Source organism: Corvus cornix, chromosome 5, assembly GCF_000738735.6.
Source record: "Corvus cornix cornix isolate S_Up_H32 chromosome 5, ASM73873v5, whole genome shotgun sequence".
Taxonomy (NCBI): domain Eukaryota; kingdom Metazoa; phylum Chordata; class Aves; order Passeriformes; family Corvidae; genus Corvus; species Corvus cornix.
The window spans coordinates 25,402,567-25,416,315 of record NC_046335.1 but is presented as its reverse complement, the minus strand read 5'-3'; the positions used below and the strand labels follow the sequence as shown (position 1 = coordinate 25,416,315).

Genomic DNA, 13,749 nt, shown 5'->3' with positions numbered 1-13,749 from the left:
GCTATCGTGGTGGGCTTTGAGGCTTTCACTGCCTAGGATGTCCAGGCATGGACACTGCTGGCAGTGTTACTAGTAGTAAAATGACCTGTCTTCAAAGATTCACAATCAAACGTAATGGCTGTCAAGATAAATAATGCTGACCCACATTTTACATCAGCTGCATTGCACTGCATCACATTTTTGTTGGTTTTGTAGGAACAGTGGGTTTCTTGCCAGGGTAAGCCTTGATCCAACTGAGACAGTTGAACCTCTGTCTCATGGTACTGGCAGTGCAAGGTGTACTCATGTATATGAAAGTGCCCTGGGTTTTCTCCAATCTGGTAAATATAGTTATGCTCTTATCAATATTAAACAGATTCCCTCCTAGGTTCGTCCTTGCTGAAAGCTTTGGTTTCATGGTTGACCCAGGACTGATAGGTCGGACTCTGACCACACAGCTGCTCCTCCCTCTCAGACCTTTGTGCTTTAGTTTGCTTCTGCTGATTTTTATACTGTTGAAGAAGAATATTTTATATGTTCTCTTTCATATTAAACAAAATTTTCCTGTTCCTGACCTTCACAGAGAAATCACCACTCATTTCAGTAGTGTTTGTTAATGTATTTATATGTGTTAAGAGCTGCAAAGGTTCTTACTGAAACAATTGTTTTAGAAGGTGTATAAAAGTTTTGAAGGTAACCTCTGTATAAAAATCTGTAGCAGGCAACTGGAAAATAGTACTAATGAGAAACAGCAGAAAGGCAGTGTGAAAATTGTGTTATAAACATTTGCAGCATGTTGTACTCTGATGCTTTTTTTCAACTGCAAGTTGTCAATTTACTGATGTTTCCTTGGTTATCATGTCATTCTACCTGGATGTCTGCTATCCTGTGAACATAGAAAGAGTCCTTATGTTAAAGTATTTGTGGAACTCTCAAGTTTATTAAAATCTGGGATGTCTCTGTAGAAGCATATGTTTAATATACCATAACAGCATCATGCCTGTGCCTGCTGTTACAGTGATGTCCCCAGCTGCTGCAGGACCTTTTCTCAAAGAAAAAAAGTACTGTCTGGGACTTTTTGAACCACAAATAGGACACAGGGAAAACACTTAACAACACACTAGGTCAGTCACGCTGTACAGACATCTGCATAGGACAGTGGTGAGAGCTGAGGTGTTTGTACCTTTTAAACTGTCAGTTTCAGTCTTAAAAGCTGATTTCAGTCCTGCACCGAGTTATTTCCTATCTGTGGAAAGGATCAGTCAAGCTTGTGCTTTCATTTTCATAACATCCCATTACCACTGCCGCCGCCACCACCACCTGGAGATTCTGCTCACATTCTGGATTTTCAGCACTTAAATATAACTTCTGATCCACTCTATGAAAATCTTAAGACTGGCACAGCTCCATTGGGTTCACAAATGTTCCTTTTTAACAGCTACATGGTTTCTAGTTCATTTCCAATAGCTAGATTTTTACATTGTTTCTAAAATGAAAAATGGTAAGAGAAACTGCCTTATGTCCTTACTTCTTTGTATACAGTGCTCTGATAATAGTAGAAAAGCAAGACTACCAATGTAATTGCAAAGACTAGCTTTCCAGTGAAAGAAGGCAGACCCCTGAAGCTGTGACTTCAGCAGGACAGTTATTCCATTTACAGTCAGTGGCTCTGACAGGTAAAGTTTCACATCTGAAGCTTATGCAAGAATAAGAGTAAAACCTCCTACCTGTTCATTTTTATGTAACTTTCTTCCTTAAGAGTATAAAGATGATGTATGTGTAATATTGGTGCAAGAAGCAATGTGTAGTGATCAGTAAGAAAATACTGTTGAAGAAACAGCAGTACAGGCAGAAAGAATTAAAGGATGAGAACAAAGGATAGTATTGATATGTGGAAATGCAAAGGGAACACTTGCAGGTTTTACACATTTCTTTTCCTACTTTGGTATAATCACAGAGACTGTTACCACCTAACTCCTCTCCTTGGTGTGGCGGGTTGATACTTTCTAATCTTTTGTAAATCTCCAGGTTTTGGTACAAAATAGTAGGTTCTCAGGAGATGTCTGGTTAAAATCGAATCCACGTAAGCTGCCCCTTATATATTGTCAAGATCTTGGTATTTATTCTTTTTTACAAGAAAGAAGATGAGTAAAAGGAGAGATAAAAGTATACAACAGTATGAGCTATGGAGAAAAAATACCTCAAAGAAGATCAGAAAAGGACAAATACCTTTGTCCTTTTACATGACTCTAGAAAGGAAGACATTCAGAAAATTTAAGTTCATGAACAAAAATGGTTTGGTGCCAGTCCACAACTAAAATAGAAAACTCTAAGTTTTAATTAAAAGAGAAAAAGTAAGTTGTTAGGACTGGGCTATAGTTAATGGTGAATTGGACATTTCCCACTTGCTATCCTAGCAGAATGCTGCTTTGGATTTCAGATTCACCCTTTCTCTTACATCTTTATTCCTACTTCATAATTGCTGACACAACATCAAAGGGTCTGCTTGTACATTTAAATCAATGTTACATTTTTTAGTAAGTGCTTGGGAAAGAAAATAGTATTGTAGCTGATTAACAAAATTTTTGGATTTAGAAACTTGACTGGCACTGAAGTAATTTACAGTATTCAACTTCCAAAAATGCAGTTAGACAGCTGAAGAATATTTTTTTGTCTGTGTATTTCTTGAATTGTAAGAGTCAGAAAAATTTGTCTGTTTTTCTCTTTTGCAACTTGTACTATAAAATTCAGCAATTCCCCAGCTGTCCATATCTTCTTTAGTCATCATTTCTAGAGTTCTTGGCATTGTTCATTTAATAGCATGCTATGTTAACTATTGTCACTACCCATTTTTCTTCCTTTTATTTGTGGTTGAACTTCATTCATCTAAAGATCATGGTGATGAAAATATTGCCATTCAAAAGCAGAGACATTCAAAAAGCGTGAGCAAGAATGTTCACACTAAAAGGTTTCTCAGGTGTAAGGTTTGACAAAGTGGCTGAGATCTTCCAAAGATGACAGTCCATTCTAAAAAGCCAGATTCCAAAAAGCTAGTGGCTCCTCCCCCTGATGATCCCCCACCTACCTCCCCATTCTTCATGTCATACACACACTTCAATTCTGTGTTTAAGTTGTGTATGTATTTCTTCGCTCTCTGCATGCATCCCACTGTGATTCTGTTAATTCTCCTAGGAAATACTGCTTCACTGCTGGTCAGATTACTCCTTGTGCCTTTTGAGAATAAGACAGAGCAGAATATGACTGTAATTAGATAGAAAATACCTATTTCAAAACATTTTTTCTTATATGGTTCTCTGCTGGAAGGATAGGCACCTATCCCTCCCTATCTGCACAGGAGAAATTCATAATAGTCTTACCAAATCTGAAGTTGATTTACACAGTTTTGGTTTATATTGTGCTGTTCTCTGAGCTCATCAGTAGAATAAAAGACAGGGGTGGCTCTGTTTGAAATTGGAAACTTTACCTACAGTTTATAATACAGCAGAATGTAGTCTCAGATTATTTACAAACATATTCCTTCTACATTCAGAATTGTTTCAGGGATTATCTTGAGCAGATTGCATCTTCAGTTGAAATCAAATGGAGTTGTAATTAAAGATATCCCCATTACTGGTATAACAGCCAGGATACCATGAATACAGAAAAATACAAATTGTGCTGTTGCTTCTGTATCTGACCTGAATATATTTACAGCTACTCTGCTTCATTCTCCCCACTACTCAGGATACAAGATGGTTCATTAGCTTGGTCACACAGTCCATGGGGTATTGTTGTAGTTAATTTTGACCTGAAAGGAATGCGTTTACATTCACCCAGTGTTGCAACTGAGCCAAGTCCTCCAGGCAGTGGGAACACTGGACTGTGCAGGAGCACCAGGTGTCTTGGTACACACTTGATACCAGTTAGTTTGGACCTGACTGCAAAAGCATCTTTGGCCTCTGAACACAAACTTACTCTGCAAGTAGCAGAGCTATATTTAGGCTTCACCTCATCTGAGCAAACTGAGGCTACTGTACCATCCTCAATCTATATTAAATCAACTTGGGAATCTGCTTCTGTGGTTTAGTTTTCCTGCTCAATCAATAATCTGCCTTTGATTAATAGTGTTGACTGTTAAGAGTGAAAGCTAACATCTAAAAATGAACTGCAAATTTTAATGAATTGTGATAGGGAGTTAAGGCATATCTGTAGTGAATGTGTCAAGAGAGGATAAGTCAATTCTAGGTGCAGAGTCAATGCAGACAGGTTAAAACATGTTAAACATTGTGTGATTGCCATCATTGATGTGTGAAGTGCTGTCACTGGTAGAGTTTTGCATCATGATGTGTTACATCAATCTAAATAGTTTTACTGTAACACAGTATACAAATATTCCCAACAAAATAGTTTCTGCAGTATTGCAGAGATCCCTGGTGTTGTAAGGGATAATTCCAAGGGTTAGCTGTTGGCTGTCTGAAGAGCAGAAAGTAAACCAGGCTGATTAATCTGTGACTGTTACTTACTCATCCATCCATCACTGCTTTCCCTTCAAAGTAGCTACTCCCTTGCTAGTCAGGGACAGGTAATCTCTAGGGAAATCAAGAAATGTGTATACTGCCCTTGTATTTGAGTTAAGAGGACTTGAGACTAATTTATACTGTGTCATCAATAATAATGTGGAGAATATAAGCAGCATTTGTATTTGGTGCTGTGGTAATGGTATTGAATGTGGTTTGGTGAAATTACCAGGCTCAGCGAGAAAGTCCAGCCTTTCTTGCAAGCAGCACACATGCCTTCCCTGAATAACTGGCTGTCCTGTGGGAAAAATCTCTGGCTTCTCATCGTGTCTCTCTCCTGTGTGTGGACTAAAGTAAACAGGTTTTTCTTGAGGTTATTTTCTTGGTCTACAGTATGGAAAAGGGGAACCAAAAATGGTGAAACTCTTAAATAAATGTGGTGGTGAAAGGAATTCATTCATAGAATCATAGAATGTCCTGATTTGGAAGGGACCTACAAGGATCATCAAAGTCCCAACTCTTGGCCCTGTGCAGGACACCCCAAGAATTGCACCATGTCCCTGACAGTGTTGCCCAAGCGCTTCTTGAACTCTGTCAGGCTTGGTGCTATGACCACTTCCCTGGGAAACCTGTTCCAGTTCCCAAACACCCTCTAGGTGAAGAACCTTTTCCCAATATCCAATCTAAAACTCCCCTTACCCAGCTTCAGGCCATTCCCAGGACATGGGTTCTGTCACTGGTCACCAAAGAGATCAGTGCCTGCCCCTCCTCTTCCCCTCAAGAGGAAGCTGTAACTTCAGTGAGGTCTCCCCTCAGTCTCCTCTTGTCCACACTGAACAGACTGAACATGACCTCTGTGCTGCTCGTACGGCTTCCCCTCCAGGCCCTTCACCATCTTCATTGCTCTCCTTTGGATGCTGTCAAACAGCTTAATGTCTGTTTTATATTGTGGCACCCAAAACTACACCCAGGACTCGAGGTAAGGCCGCACTAGTGAAGTGGGACAATCACCTCTTTTGACTGGCTCCAATTTCTTGCTAAACTTTGGAGACAATGCTTATGCTTAGCCCTGCCTGACAGAGTGCAGTAATGGCAGCTCTGAACCTGTGGTCTGTGCTGGAGTTTCTTTTGCAGTTTCACAGCTACAGTTGGGTGGGAGGCAGCACTAACAACAGGTGTAAATAGAGCAGTTTGTTGCTCTTACTAGCAGATAACCTGTAGGTGAGTTTTGCTTTTAAATGGCAGTTAGTGAAACCAAATGTTTAAGCAATGTTGAGCATGATTTATTAATAAAAAATGTGATTTAAATATTTTTTGGTGGTTACTTCTTCATGCTATAGGTGTATACAGGTGAGTCACTTTTTGCTGAATCACTGAGTGGTGTGCCTCCCAGCAGCAGTGTGTAGGGATTTCCCATTTCACAAGTGGGAATCTACCAGTAGTACCTAAGGAGAAAAGCTGTCCTACCTCCAGGTGACCTTTGAAACTGGGGACACATGGCACAGTGTGACCTAGTGATCAGAAAGGGACTGGCAGTGAAGTCTTAGGAAATCCGTATCCTGCTCTGTAGATAGTTCCTTGTATGAGTTAGAGTAATTAATCTATCTTCCTTGTGTTCCATTATACACTCATGTAACTTTGGGAAATACTAGATTAATAAAATACCCCTGACTTTTAAAATGAGAGATCACTACTGCTGTTTTTGTATTAACACCATTATGTTCAGTTAGTTTCCTCTGTGACTGAAAAAAGTGTTACTGAGTGTCTCACATCTTCCTTTCTTGAGAAGCAGCCAGGCATGGGAGTAGACACACTTAGGAAACCCCCCATGTAAGTTCTGTGACTCCTTTCAGACCACCCCCATTAAGTGCCCAAGCCTAAAGTGAGATAAAATGCTTTTTGCTAAAGTTGTGTCAGATTGGGGGGGTGTGCAGTACAAAATTATTTTTATCTTAGGAAAACAGAAATAATTTCTGTCTTCTGTATTTTAGTTGTGTAAGATTAGTATCTGTGTTAAGTAGAGGAGGGACAGTGGGTTGTTATGTAAGCAGGAGTTTTAAAATGTTAAAATGTTGACTCTTTAATATTCCTACATTTTAAGCCTGGTTCAAGTTTTTCCATTGCTGTAGCTAATGTATACCAGCCTCTCAATTTTTTTCCAGAAGCACTTCACACTAGAAAACCTCATATATTAATAATATGTAGGACAAGGAAGTCCACATGACTAACAGGTACAAAGTGCCACTAGTTATAACCTCCAGAAAGAAAGACTTACAGGAGCTGGATCCAAGACACTTTAAGTCTTTCATAAACTTGGGAACAGCCACTATTGACCAATCTGTATCTGGAACAGTTTTTTAACTTCGTTTTTCACATTATTTTTTGCTAACCTTCCCTTAATGTAGCAAAGCATTAGGCAAAAAGAAAAAGTATTTTCAGTTGGAATTTGTAAGGGTTTGCTAAAGTTACTCATGGTTATTATTTCTTCACTGTTGACTTCTGTACATGAAAATGTCTGTGGATGCAGTAGCTACATTCCTAAGTTTCATTAGCTTTAATGAACTCAGATTAACCAACTTAATTCTCCTTTGGTATTTGTATCCAGCTATTTGCAGGCCTGGTTCAGTGCATGAGAAGTTACTGAATTTGACCTTTTCCTGCTCATGTTATGTTTTGTTTGTTTTAACTAGGGAAAAGTAGATTGTATGCATGTATAGCCAATAGCCAGTGTGATCTCCTGGAAGCAGGAAGCCAGTTCCAATAGGTACTGTTAGGTGTTTGTGCTTTTCATTAGCACCAAGCCCCTATATCTGTATGAAAACAGAGCCTTTAGTCCCTCAGAATCAATACTGGCAACAGCAGCTTATAGCTCAACAGTTTGAATTAATGTAGAAAATCTTCTGGCCTTCTCTCCCCGATCTCAGATCCAGATTCATGGCATAAATTTGAGCCATCTGCAGGTCCTTTCCGGTGAAGGGCAGTCCCACACTTCCTGTCCTCACCACCTCCAGCAATGTGTTCCCATCAGTCATTGAACCTTTGACTCAAGTCTGTCTGTTGGGTTGCTGCAAGCTCAACCCTACAAAAAAAATGTCTTTTGTTGGATTAGTGAGCTTGTGGGTAGTTGTGACATAGATCTGACACAACAGAAGTAGTGAGAATGTGCGTCTTGAGAGAAGACTGAGTGTTGAGAGAAGACTGAGTGGGGCCACTCCTTTCTCTTGGTACTTGAAGGTAGATGAAACAAAATGCATTGTAAAATGGCACACAACAGTTACATGAACAATTCTTTCCCTGAACCAAAAGCGAGTGATACCAAAAAACAATAAGGATCACAAATAGAAGAAAAGGAGGGAAAAGAGCAAGAGGAGAAGGGCAATTGAAGGTATTACAGAGAGAAAAAGTAACAAGGAAGAGAGAAGTAGCTAGAAAAGCAGGAAGAAGGATTAAAGAATAATCAGGAGATTGTATGTTGACAAATAGTGGCAGCAAATGCAGGTAAAAATTAGGAAATACCTTTCCCTGGTGGTTGTGCATACTGTCCGTGTCTTTCAAATATGAGAGATATATGAATCTCAAGAAAGAATTCTTCTGTCTTTCTGGGTCGAACTGAAATGCCATTGTTTGTGAGCATTCCACAGTAATAACCTGGATGCTGAAAGCCAGAACCTTTGTCCTCCCTGAACTCAGTCTGGGTGAAGCAGGGAGGGAAAGTCCCGGGCACAAGTGTCTGTCCTGAGAAGTACTTGCTGCCGAACAGGCACAGCCCTAAGAGGCTGCTGAAAGGCCCCTGTGAACGCACCTCAGTGTGTTGGCTCACAAGTGGCCGGCCAGTCTGGATGTGGTTTTCATAAAGCCTTAATCCCGCGGTCAGGGATTTCCATCTCCTGCCGCTCGCTGCTTCCCCACAGGGCAGCTCGGGCCGTGTAGTTCTCCAACTCCGCCAGCAGGTGGGGCTGGAGAGGCGGTGTGCTCAGGGCTCCCGGTGCTCCGTGATGAGAAACGGGCATTACTTAAATCCCAGCGTGATTCACTTCCCGCAGCTGTCTTGGAACTTCCTGACATCTCCATACAACTCTGTCCGAGGTCATTCATGTCATTTGAACTGCAAGAGCTGGCGTATACAAGCACTGTATTTTCTGTCTGGTTGAGAGCAGCTTCCTTCAATGAATTGGTTTGTCATTTCTTTTTTTTCTTTGTGATTAGGGAATTAAATCGGTTAACTGCCTAATTCATATTGCAGTTAAGAACTCTGTGAAACGAGAGTAGTCTAAAAGTCCCTCTAGTTGAGACACACATGAAAATGTTCCGTGTCACTCTGTTTTTACAGCTAAAAAAATTTGTGTTTGCTTTGTTTTCTGCAGCTGTTTGATGCTGTCAACTGCCTGGCAAAAGAGAATGCCCGGTTGCTTGTGCTGGGCCGCAAACATATGCTGATCAACTCTTCAAATTGGAAAAGAGAGATTATGAAGGAGATGCAGAATAAGGCAGACTTCTTCTTTGCTGAAAATATGTAAGTTGAAGAAAATGGCTCAATATAATAGAGACCAACACCTGATTTATGTGCATTTTGCTCTAGTTTTTAGTACCATTACTAGTATCTCTATCTCTGTGTGTGAAAGAAACATATCCCTCGCTATACTTGCTTCAAAAATACATAAAAGGTGACTTTCATCACTTAGAATCATATTGACAGCTGTGTGGTTTATTAGCATTTATGGCTGATAAAACCACTGCCAAGAGCACATTAGTTTTAGCAGTTCTGTTCCACACTGCATGGTACTCTTAAACTTTGTGGCAGGAGATTTTATTGTCCTATTATCAGATTGTGATAAGAGAAAAAAAGTGTTCTATGTAGCATGCAATTAATTTTTATTGCGCTCCAGTTTTTGGCGCCCTGTGGTAAGTAATTTTTTATTTTACCAGGGAACTAGAGTAGTGGTGGGAATTTTCAGTGTTGCTGATGAATAAATCTTGATCAGCATTTGAATCACTTCCTGCAACCACTTACTGCCGTGTGAATGATGACTGTCTTTTCCATTTGTTTTGTGAAGCTCTGAAGATGATGCCTTCTTGTTATATGCCACTCTCCGATCAGGCAAGCATTGCAAGTTTGTTACTAGAGACTTCCTCCGGGATCACAAGGCTTGTCTTCCCGACAGTCTGACACGTCATCTGTTCCGTAAGTGGCAGCGTGGACACCAGATAGTGTTCTTCCCTTCTGCAGAAGGAAGGAGTATGAAGTTTTTGGTAAGTTTTCCCGCTGCAGTCAGAAAACACACAGAGCATATTCACTGAAGATACATTATTTCAAACTCTGGATGCCAGAATATCATGGTTAAGTCTAAGAAATAGATTTGTTGCAATGTGCTCAAAACTCCCATGTTAACTGAAAATTCACTGGATCCACAGAGCATGCCACAAACAAGAAAATTGTCAGAAAGCCAAGAAATGCTACCTAAATGCTTACAGTGTAAATATAAATAAAAGTTTGTGTATACAAATCTTTCCAGTGCTGGAAACTCTGTAACCATTCCTGGCCTCATTAAAACCTGAGTGTCAATGTTTTAATTTATTTAAACTTTGAAATCCCTTATTCTCCTCTGCAGCACTATTATAAAATATCATGCTTCTAATTTTACAATAGAAATTATTTCATCTTTATTTTAAAGAAGCAGAAAAATACAGGTATTTCAGTATTTACTGTAATAGTAATCTAGCATAGGTATAGTTTCATGAGGGAAAGCCCAGAACAGTCAGGTTTATAGTTAATATTCAGCTGCAGAAAATGCAGTAATGTCATGTTATGGCAGAATACTACTGTTATTGTCTAGGAGACATGTATCCTTGTGAACAACACATTAACAGGATTGCAGCTGTTTTAAGATTTTTCTAGGGAAAAATTCATCGTGACATTCTACATGTAGTTTTTCGTTATCTGGTCTGTCTGGTTATTCCTGGCTTAAAGGAAAACTGCACCTATGCAGATTAATTTTCTTCCTTCTCTGGTTAAAATTGTAAAATAACATTCATAATTACAAACAGAGAGAGCAGTCTGTAAGAATTACACAGCCTTTCATTCAGTGTTGCCATATATACATTTCTTCTTATGGAGCCATAATGAATGTTGGGTTACCTGAGGTACACCTTGTTTCTTTCTTTTGTACAAAGGGACTACTAATTTTCACATCTGAATTCCCATAGAAGTGATTTGGATGATTGATATTCCCAGTCATAGCTGTTTTCTAAGTTATTCTGGAAGCTACCACAGGAAAGTAGATTTCCAAGATTATACATATGGAGTGATAGTATGTCCTGACAACCATAATTACCAACCAGTAATGTTTCTTTTGCATTTGTCTTATATATGTTGAATTAGTATACCTGTAACATAATAGAACAGAAAAATTGTTTATTCTATTTGTTCAACCAGATGCTTCTGAAAGTGTTAGTGATAAACCCTCTTCTTACATCTCCTTGGGACACAGCAAGTCAGCTCTGTAAAGAGAGAGACTGGGAGAACAAATACAAGATGTCATTAATGTCATTAAATCCTATGTTCAAGCCTATAAACTCCACATCCTGAGTAATTCCCATATGATTTCATTTAACTGAACAGAACAACAATCATTTTGCTATTTCTAGAACTTGAGTGCATTATGCTGAAATCATTAGTATCTGGTGCTGATGGAAGATAGAATTTATAATGACTCCTAGACCACAAAATACTGAAAGATAGTTTAGTTTTTTCTCCAGTACTAAAATTTAGAATTTGTTTTGTGTAAGAAAATAAAATGAGAGTTGTTAAGAGATAAAACTATGGAGACTTTTAAGGTAAGCATTGGAAGTCATAACTACCTGTAATTGATATTTTAGTAATATGTTGTATAAAGTCTAAAAAAACCCGTTTTTCCTCTGTTTTTTCCCAACAGCCTGCTTTCCATTATGACTGTGTGGTGCAGACTACAGGTGATACATGGCATATTCCCTATAAAGATGTTTTTGAGGAAAAATACTCATATCAAGTACCAAGAAAATGGCTCTGCATTCAACAGAAATGATGAAAAATGGAATTGGACAAGCTGAAGCTGCCTTTTTTTTTTCGTAATTTCTGTTGCTGGCTAGGAGAACTCAGCAGGACAATTATGGGATTAATGTGTGAGGTGTGTAACTAAAGAAAATTCAGTGACTGCATTTTGACGAAATCATTCCTGCATACAACTGTTAACATCAGTGGGGCCCAGGGGGGATGAATTAGGTCCATTATTTCCATTTTTACAGGCAATTTTTGTGATTTGAATTAAAACTTGATTTTTCCTGTTGGAATTACAGCTTGGACATTTTTATCTTTTATTTTTCTCAAGCTTTTCATCTACACTGAAATGCATAAACTCTGTATGTTGAAGAAATTAAGCAGGACTTGCAAAGTACCTTCAAAGTTTGTGGGGCTGGCCTTGCAACAGAGTTGCAGAATGTCTACCTCTGATCAGTGAAGCTGAGGGGGACAGATGGTGCATTTATCATTCGCCAGACACACACAGACCCAATACTTCCTCTTGATCACATAGAATGCAAGAGGTTGGTTATAGCAGTAGATAGCAATAATTTGTTTGGAAGAATAAGAAAACAACCTGTGGAATGGTCTGTGGCTCTTTCACACTCCTAAGTTTTCCGTTTCTGACAGCATTTGGAATCACTGCAATAATTTGCTTATGGAAATGCATGGATTTTTTAAAATTAAAATTGATAGCTAGAAATTCTTAAAGGCAATAATAGGATGAAACTGATTCTTGTACATTTCTATAAAATCTGTCCCAAGTTATAAAGCAAAAAAATAGTATAAATTACAGGAAAAGTGTTCTAAGTTATTTGTAAGCATATGTGTGGTAAACGTGTATGTTTATTGCACCTACAGCTTTAATGCAAACCTTTCTCCCCCAAAAACAGAAATGCCACATAAATCTCAGATGAAATATCCTGGGTTTGTCACATTTGTCTTGTACAAAAATCGTCTGTTTGAAACTGAGATGAACCATGAAGATCTTTTTGTATAGAACTTCCAGTTCTGAGCTCTTGCAGGACCCCATGACAAGCTCCCTCAGGACTCAGCATTCAAGCATGTTCCTTGCTATTTTTTTTCCAGGACAATCCTGGCACATGTTCTACTTCTGCTATCAGTTTGTAAACCAGCAGGTGTGATTTGCATACAGTCATGTCCTTCAGGTACAGAAAGTGTAGAGGAGCTGGGTGCCTCTTAAGGTAACATAAAACCTTGGCTTTAAATTCATCATATTGTTGGTAGTGTTCATCACAGACCCTTTCCTGACGGAACATAACAGCTCCTATGAGTCCACTAGGGAAGGCAGAGAGATTGGATCTACTTCTCTCAATCCTCAGTACTTTTAATTTGTCAGAAGATTGCTTTTACAATTCTTTAAGTCAGAGAACTGCCACATCTCCTTTAAAGTGGAAATACTCCTTTCAAATTAGGTGTCTGCTCCTGTACAGGACTGCTTAGTTAGTAGCTACTGCTCTGTACGAGGCTGCCTCACCCTCTGTATGAAGTTCTGCATGGCATGAGCTGCTGTGAATCAGCGCTGTTACAGTCCTTGTTTGGTACTAGCTCTGATGGTCATGCAGCCCAAAGCAATGCAGAGCTGGGTCTTAAAAATTTCTTTTGGCTAGGTCAGAATTGGCATTGTTACACTCAACTAGCACCATTGCACAAGTACTGGAACCTGTGTGGGAGTGGGGTTCAAATGTCAGGCTGCAGAAGCTGGGTCCCTGCAGCAGCTCTGCCTTAGGTCAGCCCTAGCTGAGCAGAAACTTCACCTTCAGGATATCCATTTCATTGCCAGACATGTTCATCTGTTAAAGTTTGTATTTTACCTCACCCTGGTCATTAACAGACATGCATAATATCCATATATAACTGTAATAAATGCATCCTCTACTTCCTTTTTACTGAGGACATGTCCCTAATCAATCACATGGGTTTCACCTCAAAAACTGTTCGTACAAAGATACCGTAATGCCTCCTAAATAATAACAACACTTCCTAAATACACATTACTAGTATATTTAGGGAATGATGGAACGGAATATGGAATTTACAGTTGGAAGGTGTTACAACATTGGTGTCAGATTTGTGACTTCTTTTTTCTATGTTTGCTGATAATACACTTCTCTATAGATCCTTGCAGGGAATTAATGGCCTGTCTGGAACCAGAGGGGAAATATTAGTGATGAACAT

General features: G+C 39.2%; 1 protein-coding gene across 3 annotated transcripts in view; it reads left to right on the top strand.

Moving 5' to 3' along the window:
- The window catches only part of PRORP (protein only RNase P catalytic subunit), a 41,339-nt gene extending 29,512 nt beyond the window's left edge, over nucleotides 1-11,827 (top strand). For all 3 annotated transcript variants that reach the window (XM_039553182.1, XM_039553183.1, XM_010392307.3), the window contains exons 6-8: nucleotides 8,861-9,009; nucleotides 9,551-9,746; nucleotides 11,429-11,827. In XM_039553182.1, coding sequence (XP_039409116.1) covers nucleotides 8,861-9,009; nucleotides 9,551-9,746; nucleotides 11,429-11,557 — 474 coding nt within the window. In that variant the 3' untranslated portion in view covers nucleotides 11,558-11,827. The remainder of the gene's footprint in view (nucleotides 1-8,860; nucleotides 9,010-9,550; nucleotides 9,747-11,428) is intronic.
- The last annotated feature ends 1,922 nt before the right edge of the window (nucleotides 11,828-13,749 follow it).